Below are 24,837 nucleotides of genomic sequence, written 5' to 3' on the forward strand. Positions count from 1 at the left end.
GACAGGGAGGGAAAAGTGCAGCTGACTTCTTGAAGCCAGCTGTCTGGCAGTGCATAGCAACAGGTGTTTTTTTTTTTTTTTTCAATTTATAGTCAGCTGTACAATTACACACCATACTCCCATTACTGAGGTGAAATGAAACAAAGAATGAAAATATGATAATTATTTTTGTCATAAGCAATTAACAATTGATTATTTACAAATAATATTGGTATATTTTTCAAGAACCAACACAGCTCGTCGCTTCAGTCCTAAAACCTTAACCAGCATGAACCCTGAGGTTTTGTGTACAGATGGCAGAGTCATCACTGACAAACGGACAGCGCCAGTAAGTAGCGAGCTTGACCAGGGCATGGCGTGACAGAGGTCAAAGGACTGCGGCCACTCTGAGAAGCCTCCCCCTGTCTGTGAGCAGATGTGGGGCTTTAGAACTCAGACAAATAAAAAACCCCAACTGTCTCTGCCCTCAGCAGTGGGGTACTCCCCTCCAGCTCCTCCCTTTGAGGCACTTTGGCTCACCCCCCGCCCCCCTTTTACAGCCCCTGCAACACTGGGTGAAATGAATTGAAAGATCACCAATGAGAGGCTCAACAACCACATGGACATGCACCCAACCACCCTCATCAAACCCCCTGTCTCTTGTTGGGAGCCCCCAGTGGGAATGTTCACTGTTTGAAGAGTTAACTCTTTAATTCTGTCTGGAATGTTTCCTCTGGGTGGGGCAGTGTAGCGTGCGGAGCCAGACCACTAACCACTCTCCTACAGCCCCTCTGCCCCCTTCATCTTTCTACTAAATTCAATACCTCTATTTCTGGGAGGGGGCAGTGGAGCCACACTTAGCTGTTAAGAGGTCATACAAGATAAAGCTGTTTAATGTTGGAGTGATTACAATTTTGTTTTATTATCATTTTTTGTCGTGTTTTTTTTTTTTTTTTTTTTTTTAGAAAATCAGCACTTAAAAATAACAATTAGGGGCATTTATTTCAATTTGATACACACCACTATCAGCAGCTTTTGAATAAAAAAAATTATTATCAGATCAGTGGACAGTAAACTGTGGCTACAAGTGATTCTAAATATTTTTCCATAATGCCTCTTAAATAGTTTTAGCTAAAAATAGAAAAGAACCAACTAATATTTTTTTAAGCAGAGATTGAATAACAAATGCGAGTTTTAGTAGTTTCTCGTTTTTCTATATGGAATAACGAAATTGAAGTCCCACAACAGAACAACAATTATACTATTATTCTGTACAAATTATTACATCCCAGATAGATCGCAGTTTCAATGATGACTGAAACATGACGACATCCACGTAAAGATTAATCAAATCTAAATGTGGTTGAAGGGCGTTTGGGGGTCGGTGGTATGGGCCAACCAAGCCTGACTTTCAACGCCTTTGTTTAGGCTAACTTAGGCACAACCTGTGGGCTAAAAATAAAAGGCAGGTCAAACTTAAATAGCAGTCAAAAAGATGCCTATGAACTCCACAGGCATCATTTAAATCTCATTGCTTCCCAATGTAATGCATGGGTTGAAGCTATAATATAATATAAATTCTAAAAAAAAAAAAAATGAAAGAAATGAACAAATGTGTAACACTAAACACTAACAATCCTTTGTAGACCTACCTCTTTTACATGCACGTATGGTCTTCTGTTCTGTTTTTGTACTTTAAGTAAACTGTGTGGATTGAGATTTTCAATTCCCTGTATGGTTCAGCAGATTGTGCAAAGAAAGATATTCCAGGCCTCACACGTTATAGTCGCTCTTTGTTCTGAACAAGCACTGCAACAGGTTTTAATGGACCGCAGCCCTCCTCATTATTTCTCATCTGAATGGCCTCCATTTGCAGGCAATTTGTACAAGCAGAGGTCAGACAGTAATTCCAGTCTTATTACATCAACATAACAGGAAGTGCAGTAAACGGAGTAATACTAAGTACTCCATTTAAAAGCCACTGACAGTAATGGCATCTGAGATAACATTCTGAAAGAGAGAAACCAGGTCAAGTTGGCGCATGAAGTGGGGCACATTGACTTGTACTACAAAACTACAGACTGTGTTTCCAAAAACATACAATACTCTAGCAAAATATAGCGTTTTTGCGCACCGATTGCAGAACTGTTCCACTTTCTATTGTCAAAATAAGAGCATTGAGTCCATCTGCTAAATGCAATTTCCTCCCCATTTGTGGAAAACGAGCTGAAAACAATGCCAAACATTCCTGCCTCTTAAAGCTTACACACAATCCTTATCGATCTACTTGCTGCAGCCGTGCAGCTCCCCACTTCCTGACTGATGTGTTGCTGGGGCGACAGCTAAATTATGCAACGCTGCTGCCTCAACAGACAGGCTTCAGTGCATGAGTAGGAAAAGCAAGGCTCAAGAGTGGCAAGTGTTCCCGCGCTTTGTCAATAGCAGATGCCCAATTACAGGGAGGAAACAGATTTAGTCCAACCAGGCCAATACTGGTCAAGCAGCTTTCCTCATTTAAATGCATTCTTCGCCTGAGTTGTAGGACAAATCTTTCCTGGAAAAAGTTTTCAATGTTGCATTCATTAAATCAGCAGTTATAAATTACTACTTGTCTTTTTCAGTTTTCTCATAGAAAATAAAAATTGTCTTTCCAGAAAGCCAGGAGTACAGATATTATCTGAGAAGCCAGCGCTATGCCTGCTCACAGGATACAAGGCAAGAATGAAATTGTGTAATGTCTTCCTAAGAACAGCCTGTCTTAATGTTTCCAGAAATTACATCATTTAATGTAAAAAAAGCACAATTTAAAATGAACTTTCTAAATTTTAAATGTGAAATAAACCCAGGTAAATCTTATGACTATGAATGACGTGAGATTTACTAATATCAGTTTGAGATTGAGACGCAGTCAGTCAGGCTTTTAGTAATCAATACAGATTTCTGTATAAATCCAATACAGATTCATACTGTGTGAATTTAACAGTAAAATGTAATTAAAAACTCAACAGAGCAAATAGAATATGCTGCCTTTGCCAAGGTATTAGTTACAATTACCTTCAATTTATTTATGCAACACCTAGTCAGAACAAATCTATTAAAAAAAGTAACTCAAGGACTTTATATAGCAAACAGATCCAGTCATATACTCTCAAATTAATCTGGTCATAGAAACTAGATTAATTTTTACATTTCTATTTGAGTCTTATTATTATGCAATTCAGTGAAAATGCCAGGGAAAGTGCTAGAAGTTTTCTATTTGTTATATGTAAAACAGTGGTGTTTTAATTCAAGGGATTGTATTGCCAGAACAACAAAAGGTTTTAAGACCTTTTGATAATCCACCAAAAGTTTAGCAATTTTGATATTGTAATATTTATTTTAATGTGCTTATCCACAGCAAGCATGCAAGGCACTATGACATCCGATAAGATTATATGATATGTATTTAAAGACTATGCTTTTTATGTTGGGATTCATAAAAAATTTCACTATAAAAGAAAATAAGATAAGGGAAGAATATTACATCACCAACCCCAACCCTAATCTTTAGCTGATTTTTTGCTAACCTCAAAGCAGCACATCAAAGAATATGCAGTTTTTATTGTGTTTACAGGCTGAAAAAAATGTCAGAGTTTAAGTTTTGAGTTATAATATTGCCCTAAACTACAACATTTTCTGTCATTATTATGGTACCCAGCAAATAGGAATAAATTAATAACACTAACTGACCTAAAACGGGAAAAGTTTAGTCTGGTTAACAGTGAAAACAAAGGGATTGTCTTTTTATATTATGTCTGTAAACATCTGGTTTCAGCGGTATGTCCAAAGGCAAAATAAAACTATCTATAACCACAAACAAATTACAGTAAGAAGAGGTGGGGTTTATTCACATGTGGATGCTAAACGACAGAGGTCACGTAGTCTTCATCCCATTGCAGAGGAGACCCGGGTGCTGTGGCTGCCCAGCCCATCTCTCGCTCCACACGGCACCTTTGTGCATCCTCTTGTTTGACATTCATTTACTCTGCTGTTTAGGAGAGGGCCGAGGTCACCGTGCATACATCACTGACACGAAAACACTGGTTAACATGTCTGTCCACACCCAGCTGCCCTGTATAAGACATTCACATTCATTCAAATAGGCAGGAGTACTTTGCTGCAAGATGGATTATTTGTAATGCCTGTCAGTCAAATTATCTCAAGGAATTAGGGAAATCTCATTCAGTTAAGAGCTATATTTTGACGCACAAAAACTGCTACATTTGGGGGGGAAAAATGGGAAGAAAATTCATCAAATGTAGTTAGAAAATCATATCTTAGAGTCATAAAGCCATTAACTATTAAAAATTATAGTCAATGAAACATTAATAAATTGAATTTGGCTATTCCTTTTGTTTTTCCAAAGCAATTAAGGAAGAATTTTTTTATCATTAAAAAAAGGAAGAGGAAAAACAGGTTACGCCACAGGTAGCGCAACTGGGATTCAACAACCAGAGAAGCCACATGTTGTGGGGAAACTAACTACAAACCAGCTTAAAGTCTGAATGGAAAGACAGATTGTCTCCCTGGAAAAAATCCAAAAATTATTATCAAATTACTGACAATCACTGTATGGCAGGGGTGCCCAAAGTCGGTCCTGGAGGGCCGGCATCCTGCATGTTTTAGTTCTCTCCCTGGTTTAACGCACCTGGATCAAATGTTGGCTCGTTAGAAGGCCTAAGAGGAACATTGACAAGCTGAAAAGGTTGTTACTATCACTAGGGAGAGAACTAAAACATGCAGGATGCTGGCCCTCGAGGACCGACTTTGGACACCCCTGCTTTATGGTTTCAATATAACTTAGGCTATTGTTGAAACAGTGGTTTAGAGGAACTTTCTGGTGCACATCAGAGTAACAATGATGGTCAGAATCAGAGCAGAAATAGCAATGTCAAACTGAATGATCCTACAATTTCAGTATTTTGAGATATTTTTGTATCCAAGCCTCTGCTCTTCAAAAAAAAATCTCCTTTTCTGCCTCAACCTCTTGGATAAATCATCAGATAAACCTTCAATTTATGAGCTCAAATTCAAGTTGCTGACTGCTACTACTACTTTCATCTTGGTTGGTCATTGTCTTTGTACTGATGCCTGAGTTTGACATTAAAAATATCCCAGTATTACTCTTCACACACTTCAGAGTTGTGCCTTCTTTTTTCTTCTTACACACTTTCCCATTCACACATTTGTCAATTTTGGTCATGGAAATGAATAAGGTCATCATAAGACAAGTTTGTGCACAATAAAAAAAAGAAAAGTTGGTGGGAGAAGGCACTATGCAGCTTTGTTAAATAGACATAGCCAATTTTAATCACCTAATTGTTCTGGATAACATCAGGACCTAAACTTTTTCTAAATATGGGCTGCGAGGCTTCAGCACCATGGTGATATCTCTTGACAGCATTCATCCACCAAGTGCTTTAGATAAAAGTCTCCATCCAGTGTGACAGGTTACATGAGACACACACCGACATGGTAAAGTAAGAGTTAATCTATAGAAATCCCTCCTTAGTGAGTCATTCTCTCTCTCCTTTGTCTTTCATAATATTGCAAATGTCCTTTTCTAAAATTTAAGATAGTCGGTATTTGTGGCATCTGTCAGGCTTGACTCTGGTCCTTTGAAGACAATAACAACAAAAAACAACACCACACACACACACTTCCCCTGCCTACACGGATCCCCTCCCCCTACAGCGGTGCAACCTGAAACTGCCTGAAGAGATGAGCCGTCATTAAATACTGCAGAGCTGACATAATGACAGGAAAGATAAAAGAGAGGAAACAAAAAAAGGCCAGACCAATTCTCTTCCCATAATGCCTCCCCCAACCCCCAGGCTCTGGTCACCTCTCCTAATAAAAGACACCAGGCCACACATAGGACACTGGTCAGCTACAAGTTGGCTTCTACAATCTACTGTTCAGGAGACACTCAAAGCCTGGCCAGCGACATACCCTAGTATTTGACCTCAAGGGAAACAGTAACCAGTCCGACCAATTTGGTGGAACTTGGTTTTCTATTGTCCAAAGTTAAATTTGGAAATGTGGTTAAGAGCAGCTGTTATCTTTAGCCCTAGGACCTGTACTTGCAGTCACAAATATTAATCTCCCTGTGCCTGCCGCCAAGTATGCATGGACAACATGCCCACATGGATGAACACACCACAAGTAACTGGACCAAAAATAATAGTTTGCAAAACTGGGGCCGTGGATTAAAGTTTGTGACAGTTTTTATTTTTGGTTATAATCGGTTACATAAAAAATAATGTCCCCTCCTCATTGAATGCAAGAAAAAACAAAACAAACAAAAAAACAAAAAAAACACAAAAACACACATTTTTCTTTGTTTTTAAAAGAAAAAAACAAAACAAAACAAAAAAACACAGAAATTACCATTAGCAAATGGAAGCCTGACTGGTCTATTCTTAGTATCCAGCCAATCTGAGAAAAATAGCATGCCATTGTTTCCAGGATGTTTCATTTTACACTCATCATCGGCTGTTTTGTTCTTTTGTAAAAAAAAAAGGAAAAGTGTTGACAGAGTAGGATTTTTAAAAAATTAAAAACAATGTACATCTGGGTAGTATTGTAGTTTATTTCTGCAAAGAATTTTTCCTTTACGCACAATAAAAAAAAAAACAGTGCAGTCTTTTTTGTGTAATAATAGCATTATTATTCAGTTGTGACAGCAGTGCAAACCTGCAGTTACACATGGGATAAGATCTAGTTCACATCAAATATCTAAAATCCAGGTGAAAGAATTCAGAAAACTGACAAGCGCTGCCTTATGAGTGAAGCAAAAAGTTTTATTTCACTTTCACATCAATTGAACACCTGCATGTTACTGCCCATCTCATCCTCGGACAACGGGCTTTAACAAGTGAAGTTGGCATTAGAGAAGCAACAAATGACAGCAACATGGATATAATAGTGCAATGTTCATGCAATTCCCCACTTCACACCTACTCGTCAACTTTGCTGTGTGACTACCTCCATTGGCAGCGCAGGGCCAATGAAGGCTCAGTTCTTTAAAGAGTCACACTGTGATGAAAAGGAGTGATCTCTGGCCAAGCTTGAACGCGTCTTTGGAAAGAGGCATAAAAAATCTTGGATGTAATATTTTTGGGGCGGTTGAGACAGATGGGACATTCCCCTGTGATAACCTTGAGTAAAAAAAATAATACTAGTTTCATAGTATTTACACAAAAAAATAATCTATGTGGAAATATTAGAAACATTTATTGTAACTTCTTTATATAAATCATATAAACACCTTAAAAATTTTGTATTTCTTATGCTGTGCTTAATGTGAAGAATATTACAGTTCTGTCGTATTATAGAGTAACACTGGGTATTCGCTGGTTAATTTGGGCTTTCTGCTCGGTAGAGACTGCAGTTAGCTGTTTCAATCATGAATGACCAAACAGCTTTTTTTTTTTTTTTTTTTAGCAACAGTGATGAGTTCTCAAAACATGACTGCATACCTTTTAAAATCAGAAACATGTCAAAACCTAAGATGAGAATTATTACATCTGTTTTCACCAAAACAGTTACAATTTGGATCACCAAATGTTTCTTGGCAATCCCTAAAAACATTTAAAATCGGGATTGTTACTTTATATACTTTTTCGCACCACTGATTCAGTGAGGGAATGAATATACATGTATGAAACTATGACTGAATCTAAATATTGTTTTTTCTCTTTAGTTGCCATATTTAATGTAACTAGTGCCTTAAAGTAGCCTACACGATAATGGATGGCTTCTATTTTTAAAAGAATTCTTTCTGTTTGTTGGGTTTTGACCTAAAATGTTTCTCCTCATGTGTTTAGGGTTTGAAATCCTGTTAATAAAAGACCGGAAAGCGTGTCAGAATGACCAGAGTTTTCTTTGGATGCACGGAGTAAAGTACCGCAGCGATGTCCAGCACTAACTTGTTTATATGCACAGCCTATCAATTTGCTGAAAAAAATGCTACTATATGTTCACCAAACTAACAAAAAAAGCACATTTAGCCATTTGGTCATAATTCTTTTGCATAACCAAACAGCGAAACTTATATCGCTAACTGAGCAGGAAGGTCAATTAATTAACGAGCTAACTAATATAAACTCATTGTACTTCAATTGTTATTATAAAAATAGCAGAATAGTAAAAATGTACATTTCCCATGATGTGAACAATATTAAGTGTTTGTTTAATGTCTTTCCTCAAGTATTGAAATAACAGTAATAGATGTAACAGATATGTTAGATTATTTTAAGAACAGTTGGAATAATTCTATCTTTTTGTTTTAAGCAAAACTCAGATTGCTAATTGAGTGTTCCAAATTTGTATGTAAATATTATGACATGTTATTTTATTTTATATCATGCACTTAACACATGATTCCAGACGCTGCGTCCCTGTAAACATCTGTTTCCCCAGTGCAATAAATGGCCACTGCCTTTAAATAGATAATAAAATAGAAGCACATGAGAGCCAAATCATCCTAGCCCACTGTCCAATCACATGTCCTGTTATACTGTCCACTTTCTGCACAGCTACAGCTTTTCATCTCACTTACAGGCTCCTGAGCACCATGTTTAACCTGCTCCGTCTGCAGCTATGATGTTAAACCACATGGCGCTTGGCTCGGTTCCCTCCTGACATGTCAGTGTTCTGTAACACGGTGCTGAGGCAATATTTACCTTCAAGGGAAAGTTCACTTGGCACACAGCCGAACCTCTTGGGGTGGCTGCTACTGTGTACTACATCCAACCTTTCCACCCACCCAAAATCATCAAGCTGACCCAGGCAGCCACCCACAGCCTCACAGCAGCAGCACTGCCCCGCCTGACTCCGCTGCTTGGACCAGAGCCAAACCAGAGCCCGAGCAAAGCGCCAAGAGGGACAAAGAGCAAGATACACACACTCAAAATGTGAGTGCAGGAGGAGAAAACTGGCGAGCGTGAACACATTGCACCTCGGCCTGGCAGTCTGCCAAGGCTCACTCAAGAGGCTCTTTTTTTTTTTTTTTCTTTTACCCACCACAAAAGCCAATCGGCGGTCAACCCCCTGTAGAGATTTGAAGTGTTTTACAAAGATACTCCCGGAGCAGTGCACGACGCAGTCAAGATTAAGCCGTCTTTCCCAGCAGGGGGTGTTAGCAGAGAAATCACACTAAGCTCACAAAATTTAACAAAAGACAGGAACATGTTCAGAGAGTTAATATTAGCAGAGGAAACTCAATATTTGGAGGACATGACTAGGAAAAGAGCAAAACACAATTTGCAATCAAGAAAGAGTAAATGGAAAAATGCATCATAGCATCAGGAGCCACACAGAGGAAGGAACTAACCTGTCTGAAATGGTCCTCAAATCCCCAGTCGGCCTGTCCATTAGGGGAGGCAGACGAGTTTGGCCCTGCAGGGGACATGCCCTCATCAGGTTCCTGCTTCACTCTAACAGGTGGGGAGGCAGCTCTCTGGGGGGCCGACATGGAGTAGCCTGCGAACGGACGGGCTGGGATGCGGGAGGCGTTCTGTTGCAGAGCCAGGGTCTGCTTGCGGAGAAACTCCAGGCCGCTGGGGTTTCCCTCATCCTCGTCGCTTCCCTCGTCCCCCTCCATCATCTCGTTGTCGTCATCCTCATCCCCCGAATCCCGGCCTCTGTCCTCATCCTCCTCTCTTTCCGAGTCCACGCTGCTCTGATTGGACACCCGAGGAGGCAAGCCGGCTGCAGGAACGCCTCCGGCCATGCCTTTGCCCATGAAGCTTGCCCCGGAAGCCCGGGCTGCAGCCAGGATGGCCTGCTGGGCTGCAACCTGCTGAGCGTACATGATGTGGGCCTCTCGCAGCTTCCGTTCCTTCCTCTCCATTTCCAGACGGGCCTGCTGCTGGCGCTGGAGCTGCTCCATCACTGCCTCCAGCTTCATTCCCCCTGTAGAAGTGCTCTGTGGAAAAGCCACACCGGGCTCCTGAGACATGCTTGGCTGTGGAGGGAAGAGAAAGAACCATAAAGAACAGATAAGGAAAGCTACTCTCTCCGTAAAGATACGTTGGCAACAAATTTGCATACATACAACAAGTTTCTAAATAACCAAAAAAACATGTTTTCAGTGGTAGGGACATTATTAAACCGGGTTCAAAATAAATTTTGCTGTAAAATAAAAGAATAATAAATCCAGGACATTATGCGGTAGAATCAATACTAAAATATTTCCACTCTTATCTTATCCTTTTTATGTATACTCAAATACTGTAAATCCACACACGCTCTAAATAAAGGAAACTAACAATTAAGCACATTGCAATATAACCGGGTGTTAAAATGACTGATGCAGACAACAAATTCAATTTTAAATAGAAAACGGCACATAGACGGCAGATAAATATTGACTGCTATGACTCTTAGGACACGGGCTCCACGTAAATTTGTCGCCGAATCTTTACCCAGGAACAATTTCTCTTGGTTATTTTTGGTGAACAAGTCTGACATGTAATTTTATTTTATTGAAATAGCATTTTAAGATTCTATTTTCACAGATTTTGGGTTATTTATTATCCCGCTGTGGAGCACTTTATGAAGTGTTTCTTCCACTGTAATTTGACCACAATGGGGATTTTTTTTTTTTTTTATTATTATTTAGTTCAGCATTTTCATAAATTCTAAAAATGAAAAAAGTCATAACTGTTAAAATCTTAAATGAATTTAAATTTTTGTGTTACACCCCATTTTATTCATTTGTGTTCTGATCCCCGTTGACTTTTGGAAATTTGATAGATTATGATCCTTGATCAAACCAAGACAATGCTAAGTGACGTCCTGCTGATATTATTTATTGAATTCATAACCACATTTCCCTGCATATATGAGCAGATAATAGAAAATGACTCGACTGCTTTTGAAAAATTGTTTTCCAATCACAGGGTTGACACTTGACAAGGGTGCTGGTCATTTATCCCTCTTACCCACTCAGCATTGGCTTTTTTTTTTATTATCTCAAATTCATACAAGGAGGTGTTTTGTACCCGTTTTGACAACAAATGATTTCCAATGCTTTTTATGCAAATTGGAAGGTCTTTTAAAAGGAAATATGATTACAAATTCCAACATTTTCTACCAGCAGAAGGTCACATAGATTTACTATTTTGATTTGGTCAGTGGTTGTGTTTCCAGAGTCATCTGGCCCAAATTGAGATTACAACCAAAACTCAAAGGAAATAGGAAGTAATAGATTATAAAATCCAACTGAATTTTAATTCAGTTGGATTTTACAGGTGAGCCCAAAAATCCACATACTTAACGTAAATACTCGTAATAAAAAAGCACAATTTCTTCAAAGACACGGAGGAGAAATGGGGGTACAAAGTGGCAAAGGGGTCAAATTACCAGGACGCCCACCTTTTCGAGCCTAAATAGACAAAATTTAAAACGTAGGAAATGGCAAGAATGTGAAATGACCAGAACCCGGACTGGTATTGGAAGTAGACGGTCGTCAAAGAGAGGGATGGACACAAATTTGACATAATTAATTAAACTATAATCATATTATATTAATGTGAAAACTGTCGCCAATTAAGTCCTAGGTTTTGGTCAACATTATTATTAATAGCAAACTACCAAGTGGGAAAAAAAAAAAACAGACACAGTTAAAGCACCTCCTCCGTATTAGAGCAAGTTAGCTGCCACATCCTCAAAATAACGTGGATAACATAAGAGATAAGGTGGAGATAACATGCAAACATGCCAAGTCAGCCAACTTACGCTTTTTTTTTTAAGAATACAAATCAAAAATTTTGCCCCAGCTGCCAAATTAAAAACGAATGAAAAGTAACCAGCTCTAAAGGACATGTTACCTCTCCAAACTTTGCTCTCCTTTTTCTTTGGGAAACTACGCGATCAGCAGCCACCTCCTCCTCTCGGCAGCGTGAATAAAAGCGTAAAAACGAACTCTCGGAGGGCTTTTTCAGCTCGCTGCCAGGTCAGAGAAGAGCAGAGCCACAAACAAGCACAGCCACCACTCACCATTTGCGCCTTGCTACTGCTGGAGTTGTCCACCATCCCTCCTTCCTTGGGGTTTTATCCTCCTTCCCTCGTTTCTGGCACTAGTTCAAACACTTGTAAACACACACGCATGCGCGCGTGCACGCCCCTCAGATTCCGACTGATCCGCCGGCAGAAGGAGAAAAAGGAGCTATCCGACGTTTTCTCCTGGGCCAGTTCTCCAGGTTTGCCCGTTTTTTTCTGTCCGTTTTCCAACCGCTTTCGTAAAATTCGTTATTTCCTTCTTTAATAGATAAGGGAGCAGGGTGGTAAATGACCCAATCTCATACCTCGGAAAGCGCCGAGGTAACTCCCTGCCGTTTTTTTTCTCCAGTGGAGTTGACACCCCCCTCGCATGGCGCACACCAGCGTTAGGCCCGCCCAACGACAGCAACAAGTATTTCGATTTAATTAAGTTAATACATGCTTTTATCTGACAGTAATTTCATTATTCCTCAACCGTTTGAGGATTACAAAGAACGTGTTTGCGGTTATTGCGACAACATCATAATTAAGCCTTATTTTTAACTGAATCAAAATAAAAACACAGGTATTGATGCAGTCGCGTGTATATTCTTGAAGCCAACGTGTACAGATTTTTACATTTTAGGGTGTATACTGTAGATGCACAACTTACACATTTTGCTTCTGTAGCATAAAAGTCTTTCAAACGACATGTTACAACAACTTGGAAAATGTTTACCTCAACAGGTAGATCAAGCAGCACAGCTCTATGCTGCCCCCTTCCGGAAATTAATGTCGGCAATTCGATTTAAAAAGTTAAACATTTGTCCATATTCCTTACACGGTTACAGATCTGAAGCGTTTATTTGTTTTGATTGTAATGGTTATGATTAAGAGCTAACGCAAAATTTTGTTTATCAGAAAAGTACAGTTACATAAGACCAATAAAAATACAATTTAATAGAGAAATGTCAAACTGCACCTTGCAGTAGATACACTTAACATATTTGAAAACCTAATTAAATTTATAATTTGATTTATAATTAGTGGGGAAGTGGTTTGCATTTTTCTTGTTCTGAGGCATGTAATTACGACAAAATTATTTGAAATTTATACTTAAAAAAGGACAAATTTGAATAAATTGTTTTGATGTGCAATTTGGTGATGTTTAGGTAAAGATATACCAGTAGGAATTTTTTATTATTTTTTTTTAAAGTGGAATGTAGGATCTTAATTAAGCAGAAGTCAGTGAGAACATGTTTTGTTTGATCAAAAACTTTTTGAACTGATAAGTATTTTAAAAGTTAAAGCATCTGGTAATACCAGTGTTCATTGACGTGCTTTAAGTCAAAATGTTTAGGTTTTTTTTTCTAATTAAAAGAAATGAAGTAGTTAACGTTCACAACGTGTTTAGACAATTTGAAAAATGATCCTACTCATTTCAACAGAAGATAATTGGTTTAAATGACATGTATTAGTCTGGATAGCCAATGCTTTAGTCATCCTGTTCTGAAAGAGCAGCAATTTCTCATATTTAAGTGGTTGAACAGAACAAAGATTGTGGTAGTCCAAAAAGAAAGAGGTTCCCTGTAATGTGAATTCTTTACACAATTCGCACCGTTACTTTCAATGAACACAAATACAAACCATGTTAATTGATTTTTTTATTTATAATGTAAACCAACAGAGTACAATGGGAACCGAGTATTTACAGTTGTAAAACAAACAACAAAACATTTATTTATTGCATTCAGCACTCAATAACACAACCTTGTCACAATGTTCTACAACAAGCAGATTGTCCCATAGTTGCATAGTACAGGTGAGTCAAGTGTACTTGCTACTGGCAATTGGTGTTAAGTGCAAAATTTAATCTACATCAAAACACACCACAGAGCAAGAAATGGGGTTAAAAAATTAATTTAGTAGGTCCATATAAAGCAGTCTGCTCAAACCAGAAACCTGCCTTAAAACTATAAAATGTAAGGAGGTTATGCTGCGTATTTCAACTCTCCAATTCAGGATTTATGACCCGCTTTCAGCTCTTCCTACATTGTCCTAGCACAGAATTTTGTTTTTCATCTAGTCCTATACTTCCTTAATGTGGTGAACTGTTTTGCTGTGCATATATGCAACAGTAGGTAGGGAGGTTTTTATCCTGCCTGTAATATTTTATTCTCTGGAGCGGGTGTGTAATTTTCAAATTTAATTTTAAATATATATGCAAAAGTCTTATCTGATCTCTGTGCATCCGCGCATAAAACCCTCCTGAGAGGGAGAAGTCTCTTCATCTCTGACAAATAGATGGTGTTAATAGTTTTAAGATGCATCCAAAAGTGAAAACAGTTAATGCTGTAATCTCAATGACAAATACGTTCTGAAGTGTTGGACGCCACAACAAGCATCAGAACACAAAGCAAATAAATGTATGAATACTAACACTAAATGTAAATTATATTAGAACTGTAAATAACTTGTAACAAGTATTTCAGCATACACTTAAATGCAATGATAAATAAATAATGTAACACAAATCTGATGTGGAGACATATTTTGTTAGGAGCTGCTTAAACCAAAATACTACACAAATCAAAAGAAATTTACCTTGAGGAATCATTTTGTCTATCTTCAGTCTCTTCAGTACATTTGTTTTTGTTTTTTTTAATTGTAGATCTGTGCCAAGGTGAACGACAAGATCCAAATGTAATCCTCAATTTAAGCACAGTCGTCAAAACTACATTTTGAACCATAAACAGAAGCTGTACAATGTGCCAAATGTATGAACGGAGTGCTTCTTAGTTTGCTGCAGTTTTGTTCCGAGTTGCATTTGCTGAGACAGGTGCTACATATGTATGGTCACCTTGCTATTTAGAGTTTCGAGAGAGAGAAAGAGAGAGAGAGAGGAAGCGAGAGAGAGAGAGAACCAGATGTAGATTATAATGACAGAGGAAGTAAAAATAAAAATGAAAGTACTATTGTGCACTCAGGTGCTGCCAGTATTCCCATGAGGTGCCAATATATTATTTAACAGTTACAGATAAACAGCTGATCATTTCAGATTTGTCAAAGGGTTAAACTTTCCACAAAGACCTTTCATACTGGTGGTATTCTAGGGGGTTACAGACCTGCTCACCATGGAGGAAATAAACCAGCCAGCTCCTCCTTGAGTCAACATTCTTATCAAGAATGTTGAAATACTCCATCACTCAACTCAGACCAGTGTCATAGTTACGGCTTGTTTTGTGTAATGCTGCAAGAACATGATAAATAAATACAATTAGTTAGGCTTTGGAGTCACAGTGGATAAGGCTTGCTCTCATGTCCTTCTGCATTCTCACTGCAGCTGAGCGATCTCAGTGTTCAATGCTTGCAGTCCAGCATCAGGCCTCAGAGCTGGATTTCCTCAGGCAACATGCAGCAGCTGAGCTGCATTAGAAAGAAGAGCTTTGGCCCCAGCAACTAGCGAGCTGAATAAAGAGTCAGACCTTCAGAAGGTCCAAGTCACAGCACCGACATCACTGCATGGGGCAAGACGGGCACTCAAAGCAGCAGCACATAGAAGAACCCATGGCTTTGGGGGGAATCAGGTCCAAGTCTTCATCATCAGGAATCTCATCCAGGTGGTAGCCATCCTGAAGCAGCTGCTTGCTTAAATCAGGATGGACCTGGGGAGGAAAAAAAAATACACACTCCACTAGAACCTCACAGAACAGTTGAGCTAAAGCTGATAAATGTTAGTGAGTTTACATTTGAAGTTAGTTTTATCCTATGTAGAGAACTGATGAGGGAAGTATTTTGGGTTTTTTTTAGACAATTTCCTGAAGTTTCCTGCCTGATTAGATCATCGGGATAAAATACCTTGAGCACTTTTTATCCAAATTTTTAACAAATAATTGATAGCTGTCAAGTTAAAATTTTAAGGACTAAAACATACAGGATAAATATAGTCATGCTGTAGGTTTATTGACAAAGACAAGTTTTAAAGATAAAGGGATTACAAGTTTAACTGGTTTATCAAGAACATACTTGCCCTTACCTTTTGTCTGATTCTTCAACTAAAACAAAGTGTATAACGAGACATTTATAGACATTTGCTATAAATCAAGATATTTCAGTTTTTTCCAGGCCAATCACCAAACAGAACCAACTAAGGGAAAAGCGGCAGATTCTGATATTTAGATGATTGATTGGGGGCTTCTCTAGGACTAACTTTTGAGAAGATTGTAAGTTTATCATGAGAACATCCATCCATCCATCCATCCATCCATTTTATTTACATCCTTGTCCCTCAGTGGGGTCGGGAGGGTTGCTGGTCCCCATCTCCAGCTATTATAAGAATATAATAACATTTAATTTGCATAAAGCTGCCAATCTTCCTGGGTGTGGAAGTTTCAGCCAGTTTAATTTGAAAAGAGATTTTACAAGACTCAGAATAATCCCAAAAGATCAAAAAACTCAATTTAAAAAGGCCTTCAGTTAGCTTCAGCAAGTATGTTAAATAAAAAAAAAAGTTCATGAGAGTCCAAACAAATGAGAGGATAATAGACAAGTTTGGCTTGTTTTAAGGAGTTCCAGGAAAAAGACTTGTAGTTCCTAAAGAGAGTCTATAAAAGCTAAGCTGAGAAAAGAATAATATACATCCAGATTAGACATAGGTGGACAGGCCTGCTCAGATCTGAAATATGTACCCTGTGGTACATTAAGATATTCTACAATTAAAAACAAAGCCATTTGACAGTCACAGCGAGACTGTTTGTTTTCATGCACGACAGTGATCTCACCCAAATGAATACTTATAGAAGAATGAGAGCAGCTATTAAAAAAAATACTGTGGTGGGGAGCCTGTATAAACAAATCCAAATGCACAAACTCAAGACTAACATAGGAAATAAGGCCAGGCAATTTCTCTGTACAGCATATGTCACATATCACCTGAAACGAGGGTGTGAGAAGAAAAAGGAAAACAACTATGCACATAAATTACTGTGGCATTAACTCAATGACTACTGAGTAAAAAAAAACTAAAAATTGTCATATGTGACGTGGCTAATGTGGTTGTTAGTTGAAATAACTCAATAAAGTAATTTTCTATTAGTGCTATAAGAAAAACTGTTTCATTTATCTTTTGCCTCCTATTTGCTTTAAAATCTATATATCTGTTACAGATGTCCTGCAAAAAGAAAATTGCGCAATAGTTTGTGAATAATTACTCTGAAGGCAAGGCTTTCAATAAACCACTTTCTTAATAGTGTGAAAAGGTGCACACAGAGAATAAAAAATGCACTAATTGACCTCGGTGAAAAGAAAACAAAATGATCTTCCCGCAACCACAGGCCGACAGTCCCGCAGCCAGTTTGACAATATGTCAAAGAATCAGACAAATCTGAAAAATGTCCAGTGAGACAAACTCACCTCGGCTGAAGAGTATCCTGAGGAATACTGCTCAAAATCGATCTCTTCATCACTGAAAACATCAGGAAGAGAGACTGTGAATGTCGTAAATGTAGCTGTTAAACTAAATCAGCAGTGCAGCGCCAACTTTACAGCATTATCAAGCCGTAAATACGGTTTTAAAGATCATTTTGACCTCGAAGGCGGCATCATCGGATTGATTTATGCCTCTTTCTGTGTGCCCCACCTGTCTGAGTCTAGCGCCACCAACATTTCCTCAGCGTTCTGGCTTAAAGCAGCGTAGCCCTTGTTAAACTTCACCGTCCTGAAAAAGAAGGTAGAAAAAAAATATCTCTTTAAACATCCCTGTTTCGTGTGACATGATTTAAAAAAAAAAATCTGCTTTTCTCTTTCCCCACCTCTTGACTCCCTGTCTGGGCTGTTGTGCCACTGGAAGACCAGCAGAGAGGGCTTTCTTCTTTAGCGCTTTCCTCACCATCTCCCTGTGTTTCTCTTTGAACGATCAAAAAGAATAAATGTCATCCTTACGGTGACAGATTGAAACCAACAACCAGATTATTGATTAAACCATACTGAGATTCATCAGTGCTACTGTGCACATATTCTAATGTATAATCCCTGATTGTTTAAAGCCGGTCAGTACTGTTTGCACATGATATCTGCATTCTATGACCTCGGATGAAATAAACCCTAAACATTCTAAAAAGTCAGGGACTTAACCTCAATGGAATACTTAAATATAACTTATATAAATCACTGGTGGTTCATAGATGTAATTTAACGTTGTTCTCATCTCTCCCCTTGCATTATTAGTGAAAATGCTCACGTAGTTTGAGGTGGATGGCTGGAGCTCTGGACATGATGTAAGGTCCTCTCTTTTCCACCGGCCGGATGCCTCCATCTGGAATCTTAGGTCTTGTGCTGTTACTTGGTCCCTGAAATTTCACAAATTCAAACAAAGAGGGTTCATAACCGTTAAACAGTTCCGCATTTTTGTCAGACCACAACCACAAACCTCAATGTCTTAACTTAGATACTCAAGTTTGTTATTGTTTATTTTACGCAACAGTATGAAATGTGTGTATACATTTGCATATAGCCTCTTTATAAAGACACCCCTTTGTAAATTACACTGCCACTAATTCCAAAATAAGGAAACTGAACTAAACTGAAACTGAACCAAGACTTGGAAATCCATGTAAACTGACGGCCCAGAATAAACAAAAGTAGTGCGTCTGTTCTCAGCCATTTTGTCTGCTCTTCACTGGCCTCTCAATGTCACCAAATTCATTTCAAAATCCTGTTGTTTTCTTAGAAATGCCTAAATGGCGTTCCTTGTCTGCACCTCTCTCATTTACTCCAGAATGATCTTCCTTCTTTTTCAATAACGTTTGGCACCATATAAGCTGACATGGTCTTTTTTTGTGTCTGTCGTGTAAGTGTTTTAATAATTATTTAATAGATTGACTTTTATCCCTTTTTCTTAACTTATTTGTATACTTGATAAACTTGCCGTTTTAAATGTACTTTATAAATGAATTGGATTTTGTATTATCAGAATATGCCGTCCACACTGGGGAACAAAGTGGAGGCAGCATCATGCTATGGGAAAGATCTTCTTCAGCAGAGACAGAGCATATAGTTTACATGAAAATGCATGAAGCTTAATACATGCAAGAAAACGTGAGGCTGCATAAGTCTGGGGCAGAAGTTCAACTTTTAGTGGGACAACCCTAAACATACAGCCAGCCGGCGCTTCAGTAGAATGGATTGGATCAAAGTATATTTATGTGTAAGAATCATAGTCCAGTCATTTATCTAACACAGACACTCTGGCTAGACTTGAAAATTGATTTTCAGACTTTCCATTGAATCTGATTAAGCTTGAGATATGTTGCAGAACAACATTTTCAACCTCCAAACGTGTAAAGATGTTAGGAACAAATCTAAAGAGTTGCAACAGCTAAACACAAAAGCACACCACACTGTCAAGCTTTTATTTACCGTAAGGTAACTTAAGAATCAATTTCCCTCTTTAAATACATTGACGTTTGTGGATGCAACGCGACAAAATATGTTAAGGTTGGGACTGTTGAGTAAATACATGAACTTATGAATATTAAGAGTGTTTATTGAAACACACATTTGATGAGCAACCTATAAAAAGATTTTTTTGGGGGGGGTTACAAATAAACAGCACTGTGATTACAACACAAATGCACTTTGTTGTATTTGTATTAGTTTAGCTTTCATTATAAACCCTAACTGTTCGAACAGGAGAAAGCGGTTGAGAAAGACGTATTTTTTATGTCAATTACCAGGCTGGTGTTATTGTCACATATATAAACTCAGAAGCTTTTCTTTGAAGCTTATCTCATGTAAACAACTGTCAAAGATGACATGCTAGGCTAGCTAGCTAACCTCCCAGTTTCTGTTTTCATCCAAGCTGTCGTTGGACTAGCTTTAGCATTACCGACAAAACTTGTTCCTGCTGCGCCTCCAGGAGTGTGTCCTTTTCAGGCTCCTCTATTATGTCGTTCATCATCTTCGGTTTAGTTGTCACAATTTATTCCACAACATAGCTATGACATTAGTCCCACAGGAGAGGGACCTGGTGATTACTTTTAGGCACTTCTGTTAGCCCGCTAGACTGTTGCTATCAGTGTTAGCCAAGGTCTCTACTTCCGGGGGAAAAATAGATAACGACTCCAGAGTTTAAAAGATTGACCATAAATAATGCAAATACATAAAAAAGGATAAGGACAAATGCTAGTTAGCAATTAATTTTAAAACACTTGTAACAATAAATAAAGTATTAAATTACGAATACTACACTGATTCTTCTTTTGCTATATGTAAAACTACGCTGCTTTTTAGCAGTTTGTCGCCATCTAGTGGCTAAGAGAGTGGATACGGGTGGATAGCGAAATGTAAAAATATAGTGGAAACACGTGTACGGAATTATGGTACACTTAGTGTAAGTGTTTCATAGAGCTCCTGCACTTACACATACAGATCATTGTATATTTAAGATATCGTTTACATTTTATATGTAAATGTTATGTCAGGTATCCTTTCATCTGAATTACTGAATCAATGTAGCATAGTAAGGAGGTGATAAGCCTGTGACTTTGCTTGGGTGTGTAGGAAGACCTGGTTGCTTTACAGCTGTTCACATATTGCTGCATCTTTAGGGCAACATGAGGAAACCAGCCTCAGCATACAATATGTTCTAATTAAAAAAAAAAAAAACACCTAATAAATGGATGCTATCTTTGAACTTCAGAAAACACAATGACCCAACACCTGATGATGACATGGCTGCCAAAATCATCCCAGATCCTGGAAACCTCAAACTGAACCTCATATATTATGGATTCTGTGCCTCTCCAATTTTCTAAAGATTCTAGGACTTTGATTTCCAAATAAAATGCAAAATGTACTTCAATATGACAAGGGAACATTGGATCACTGAGAAACAACCTGTAGGCTACTGTTGTCCCTTCTACTTCTTTCTTTCCACTAAGTTCCTATCGATATTTTAAATGCAGAACTCTGAAGAGCAAGCTTCTTTAGCAGTAGTTTTTTTTTTTTTTTTTTTCTGGCATACACTCCTTGTGAATTTTGATGAAATTGTCAAATTATCAATCTTTCCTTTGATTTTGTAGCACAAGAACAGGAAAAAACCCTTTCAGGTCATATGCAACAATTTTCTTAAAAACTTGATGCTCGCTTTTCATCATCTGTAAGCCATAATAGGCATGAGAAATTATCCACAGATAAGCAACACTACATATATTTATTAAGCACATTATCACACACTGTGCTGTGTGTATTACACAGTGTGTGCAATAAATCTATGAGTTTCACTTTAAAACAAATTTCTTTTTGTGATATACTTATTTATAACTCAGCACTTCTCTGGCTTTCCTCTAATGTTTTTTTTTATCATCAGCACATATTACATTTGTAGTTCTCTTTCAAATACATAACACGTTTGGTAACTGTTTTTTTATTATATCCATTAATTTGTACAACAGCACAGAATGTATTGAATTAACAGTATAGATATTTCCAACGGGGGTCAGTCGGGAGAATCATCACTTAAAAAGGCCTGAAAGAAAAAAGAGAAGAGTGAGATGTTTCAACCCACAGGTATTTTTATGTGCATCATTACAGTTTTACACTTTGAGACAGTCAACAAACACAACATGGGTGTGAGCCAGTGTGTAGTGTAAACACCCTCTCACCTCGACAGTCTACAGCTTGTCAATTCCAAGCTCCTCTGGTGTTGAGATGCCAAGTTCTGTGAGGGTGGGCTTCAGCTCTTGGATCACGTAGGGATAGATTTCTTTGTGGGGACCTGCTTTGTCCTGCAAATGGGAGAATATGCTTGGATTTATTGCAAATTAGACAAGTAAATTTCAGTACACTAAATGCTGGAACATTGGCATTTTCGTGACTCTCTGACTGAGCTTCAGTTTGGAAGTGCTAGATAAAAAGTTCAGAAAAGAAACTGAACTCTTGCCTTAGCCAATGGAGGGAGTGAGACTCACCTTGACGGCTTCAAGGATGCGGATGGCGCTGGCGAGATCGTTCAGCCTACGACAAGCTCTTAATGCTGAATCTAGGATCTTGGGTTCTGGGACCAGGTCATATCCAATTAAAGTGTTCATGCCTGTAATTGGTAAAATCCTTGTTATTTACCAGCCAGTAAGTATTTCAGAAGTGACAGTCTCACTTGGTGTCATCAACAAAGTTTCCTCCACAGTTAGGATAATAAAAAACTGTTTGTTTCCTGTTAGAAGAATTACTATATGTATTTCAGCCTCAACAAAGACAAACAAGTGCAGGTATTCCAGGGCTGCTTCTCCCAGTGTTCACTGGATTAGCAAGTATGTTAAAAGCTAGAACAATAACAGCCTACTACTAACTTAAAGAAAGTTTTTTTTTTTTTTCCACAGGTATTAAACTTTTAAGTTACATTAGCTGAATTTGCCTAAAGCTTCCTCAGAAATTCAGTCTTCTTGTGGATCTGGTGAGGAGTTTTAAAAGCTACACAAACCAAAACATTATCAGCAAAAACACCAGGAAACTCTCTTAATGACAACAGCAACCAGTGCAGTCACCTTTCCTCAGCTCCCAGGCATCAATGTCAGGTTTGCTGAAGTAGGTGACCCAACGAGAATCAAACTCCTCTTCCGTCTCCACTTTCCCATGGGAATAACATCTGGATGCCAGGGGAGCTGGGAAAAAAAGTGCAGAATTATTATAAAGCAAAACCTGTTTCCTAATTAAAAAAATAAAAACAATCACAAAATCACACCAAGAAATAACACCTGATTTATTTTATTTAAATAAATTTAAATTTATTTTATTTAAATAAATCAGGCATTTAACAAAAAACTAAACTTAAGAATATAGAACAACTAAATGAAGGAGCTCTAAGTGCTTGTTGTGCTGTACATTTTGCCTTCTGCTTTTGATAGAGTAAGACAAGAATAAGAAGCTGTTGTCGGATGGTTGACTACCATTATTACACAACCAGACAGTAATATGGTGCTTAAGTTGCATTACTTTAATCCGTACAACTGGAGAAAAACCCAGTCACCTTGACAGTTTCTCAGCCTTGTATAAGAAAAAAAAACCTGAAATCAGAGGAACACATTTTCAGCAATTGTGAAATGTTACCTTTTCCTCCCTTCTGAACCTAGGTTAGACAATTCTTCAACAATTACCTTTTGTGGAAATTATCAAAGTTGGAGGGACAGACTCGAATCAGCCACCTTCCCCATGATCGCATATACAACAGAATAATATTTCTTAGTTAAAATTAGTTTTGAACTACTTTTCTGGGGAAATACATTGTCAGTCTTTATAATTGTAAAAATGCTTAAATGTGTCATTCTGCATTTAATCATCAGCCATATTAGGGTTTTCAAGTTACCAGAGCAGGTAACTTTTCAAAATCACAAATACTTTTACACACTGACGCCAGTAGTAGACCTAATCTAATGCCTATCTAATGCTGAATAATGGTCATTTATAATGAATGAAAAGGTACAACTACTTGCTCCAAATGACACATGCAACACTTGATCCCACTGCACAAATGGTATTTATTGTCAGACCACAAACTAAATATGCATCTGATTTTAATCAACAACTTAACATACTAAACTATGATCCCAAATGAGCATTAAAAGTTCTCAAAGAAGATAAAATCAAACCAGCAGTAGTTCTCCACCTGCTGTCGTGTGCTTAATATTGTCCCCTATTAGTTTTACTCAGAGGTGAAACTTCTCAGGTCAGGACGAGGAACAGAAGGTTGCTCGTCCTTAAATCTCATCTTCTTCTAACATAATTTTGCACTTTCTTCAAGGTATTATACACTTTGATTCATGACTATTTATGAACATAGACTCTATTCTGTTTCCTTTTAGTGACTAAAAAGCTTTTCACCTGAGCTGGAGAACTTTACACGGGTTTAAAGAGAACAGATCAGAAAAACGCATTTTGATTAGATGAATTAAGCCGTGGGTCAAATAAAACTACAGAATGAGTGTTGGTCATAGCTGTGTTAAACTGCGGCTACCGACACTTCTGAACTGACTAAACGGGGTCATCACAAGGTCGAGAGGCTTGTTCTTTAAATTTCATTCCAAGAACCCAATTAAAATACAGAATGAACCGTAAAAGAGCAAAACACTGATAATACGAAACTAAAAGAAACAGCTGCATTCAATAATGCTTCAATGTCACCCTGTGTTAGCTTGTGGCTATATGCTAGCCGAGCAAACCAATCGTATTCAAAGTTTTATAAGATTTTGCTCTAGGTGTAAAGCGGACCTACGTACCCGAGTAACCGGTCCGTGTCCGAGCCACACTTCGGAACCCTGAGGTCGATAAACGGGAAAGAGCTCGCAACATGGTGCCGAACAGGAGATGCTAATCGTCCTGTAAGTGATAGAGAGGGAAATTCTGGACGGACAGACACGATGAGGGCGCCTGTCATCACGTGATTCACGGAGAAAGCCGAACGCCTCTACGTAGAGGACGTCGACCTGACGTAATTTCTGGAACGTGAATTCTTGTTTTCTAGAGTAGACCACACTTAAGAATAGACGCCTCATGGACCGCTCTCGCCTATTATCGCTGACGAGATTTAGGGCGGCCATCTTGGAGCGGTTCACCACTCCACTCAGCGTTATGTGTTTTAGCAGGCACAATGACGTATCAGCTCATTTAATCGATCATAACACGCTTTTTTGTTACTGGAAACCTTATTCAAACATCTATCAAAGCTACATTTTTAAACAATTGTATTTTTTAATTGTACTGATACATAGTTCAGCATATTTAAATATGCTTAGTGGCTATAACAATAGAATAGGAATGGAATATTCTGATATTGATGTA

At 38.2% G+C, this 24,837-nt stretch overlaps 3 protein-coding genes across 5 annotated transcripts in view; all 3 read right to left on the reverse strand.

The window, feature by feature from the left end:
* LOC103149863 (AT-rich interactive domain-containing protein 3B) overlaps positions 1-12,417 on the reverse strand; it is a 59,877-nt gene extending 47,460 nt beyond the window's left edge. The window contains exons 1-2 of one of the 3 annotated variants that reach the window (XM_007569216.2): positions 12,025-12,417; positions 9,356-9,988 (exon numbers count right to left, since the gene is read on the reverse strand). In XM_007569216.2, coding sequence (XP_007569278.1) covers positions 9,356-9,988; positions 12,025-12,060 — 669 coding nt within the window. In that variant the 5' untranslated portion in view covers positions 12,061-12,417. The other 2 variants (XM_007569215.2, XM_007569217.2) reach the window with 2 other exon arrangements.
* Positions 12,418-13,655: 1,238 nt separating this feature from the next.
* fam219b (family with sequence similarity 219 member B) lies at positions 13,656-20,260 on the reverse strand. Its single transcript, XM_007569218.2, has 6 exons — positions 19,892-20,260; positions 18,245-18,353; positions 17,817-17,910; positions 17,645-17,722; positions 17,419-17,470; positions 13,656-15,671 (listed from the first exon to the last, which is right to left on the reverse strand). The coding sequence occupies exons 1-6, from the start codon at positions 19,961-19,963 to the stop codon at positions 15,522-15,524; spliced, it is 555 nt and encodes a 184-aa protein (XP_007569280.1). The 5' UTR covers positions 19,964-20,260; the 3' UTR covers positions 13,656-15,521.
* Positions 20,261-21,414: 1,154 nt separating this feature from the next.
* On the reverse strand, positions 21,415-24,437 carry cox5ab (cytochrome c oxidase subunit 5Ab). The gene is made up of 5 exons (XM_007569219.2): positions 24,276-24,437; positions 22,548-22,664; positions 21,975-22,096; positions 21,669-21,791; positions 21,415-21,532 (listed from the first exon to the last, which is right to left on the reverse strand). Exons 1-4 carry the CDS (start codon positions 24,346-24,348, stop codon positions 21,678-21,680), a joined length of 426 nt encoding a protein of 141 aa, XP_007569281.1. The 5' UTR covers positions 24,349-24,437; the 3' UTR covers positions 21,415-21,532; positions 21,669-21,677.
* Positions 24,438-24,837: the final 400 nt, after the last annotated feature.

This window comes from Poecilia formosa, unplaced genomic scaffold (assembly GCF_000485575.1).
Source record: "Poecilia formosa unplaced genomic scaffold, Poecilia_formosa-5.1.2 Scaffold238, whole genome shotgun sequence".
NCBI classification, from domain to species: domain Eukaryota; kingdom Metazoa; phylum Chordata; class Actinopteri; order Cyprinodontiformes; family Poeciliidae; genus Poecilia; species Poecilia formosa.

What these genes read in the sequence shown, in the direction of transcription:
- fam219b (XM_007569218.2), bottom strand. Translation starts at nt 19,963, where the DNA reads ATGATGAACGACATAATAGAGGAGCCTGAAAAGGACACACTCCTGGAG. An exon ending in AGCAGGAACAAGTTTTGTCG is followed by an intron (nt 18,354 to 19,891) that starts GTAATGCTAAAG and finishes GTGAAATTTCAG; the next exon opens with GGACCAAGTAACAGCACAAG. An exon ending in CAGGATACTCTTCAGCCGAG is followed by an intron (nt 15,672 to 17,418) that starts GTGAGTTTGTCT and finishes TTTCCTCCCCAG; the next exon opens with GTCCATCCTGATTTAAGCAA.
- cox5ab (XM_007569219.2), bottom strand. Translation starts at nt 24,348, where the DNA reads ATGTTGCGAGCTCTTTCCCGTTTATCGACCTCAGGGTTCCGAAGTGTG. An exon ending in TGCCTGGGAGCTGAGGAAAG is followed by an intron (nt 22,097 to 22,547) that starts GTGACTGCACTG and finishes TACCAATTACAG; the next exon opens with GCATGAACACTTTAATTGGA. An exon ending in GCATCCTTGAAGCCGTCAAG is followed by an intron (nt 21,792 to 21,974) that starts GTGAGTCTCACT and finishes TCCCATTTGCAG; the next exon opens with GACAAAGCAGGTCCCCACAA.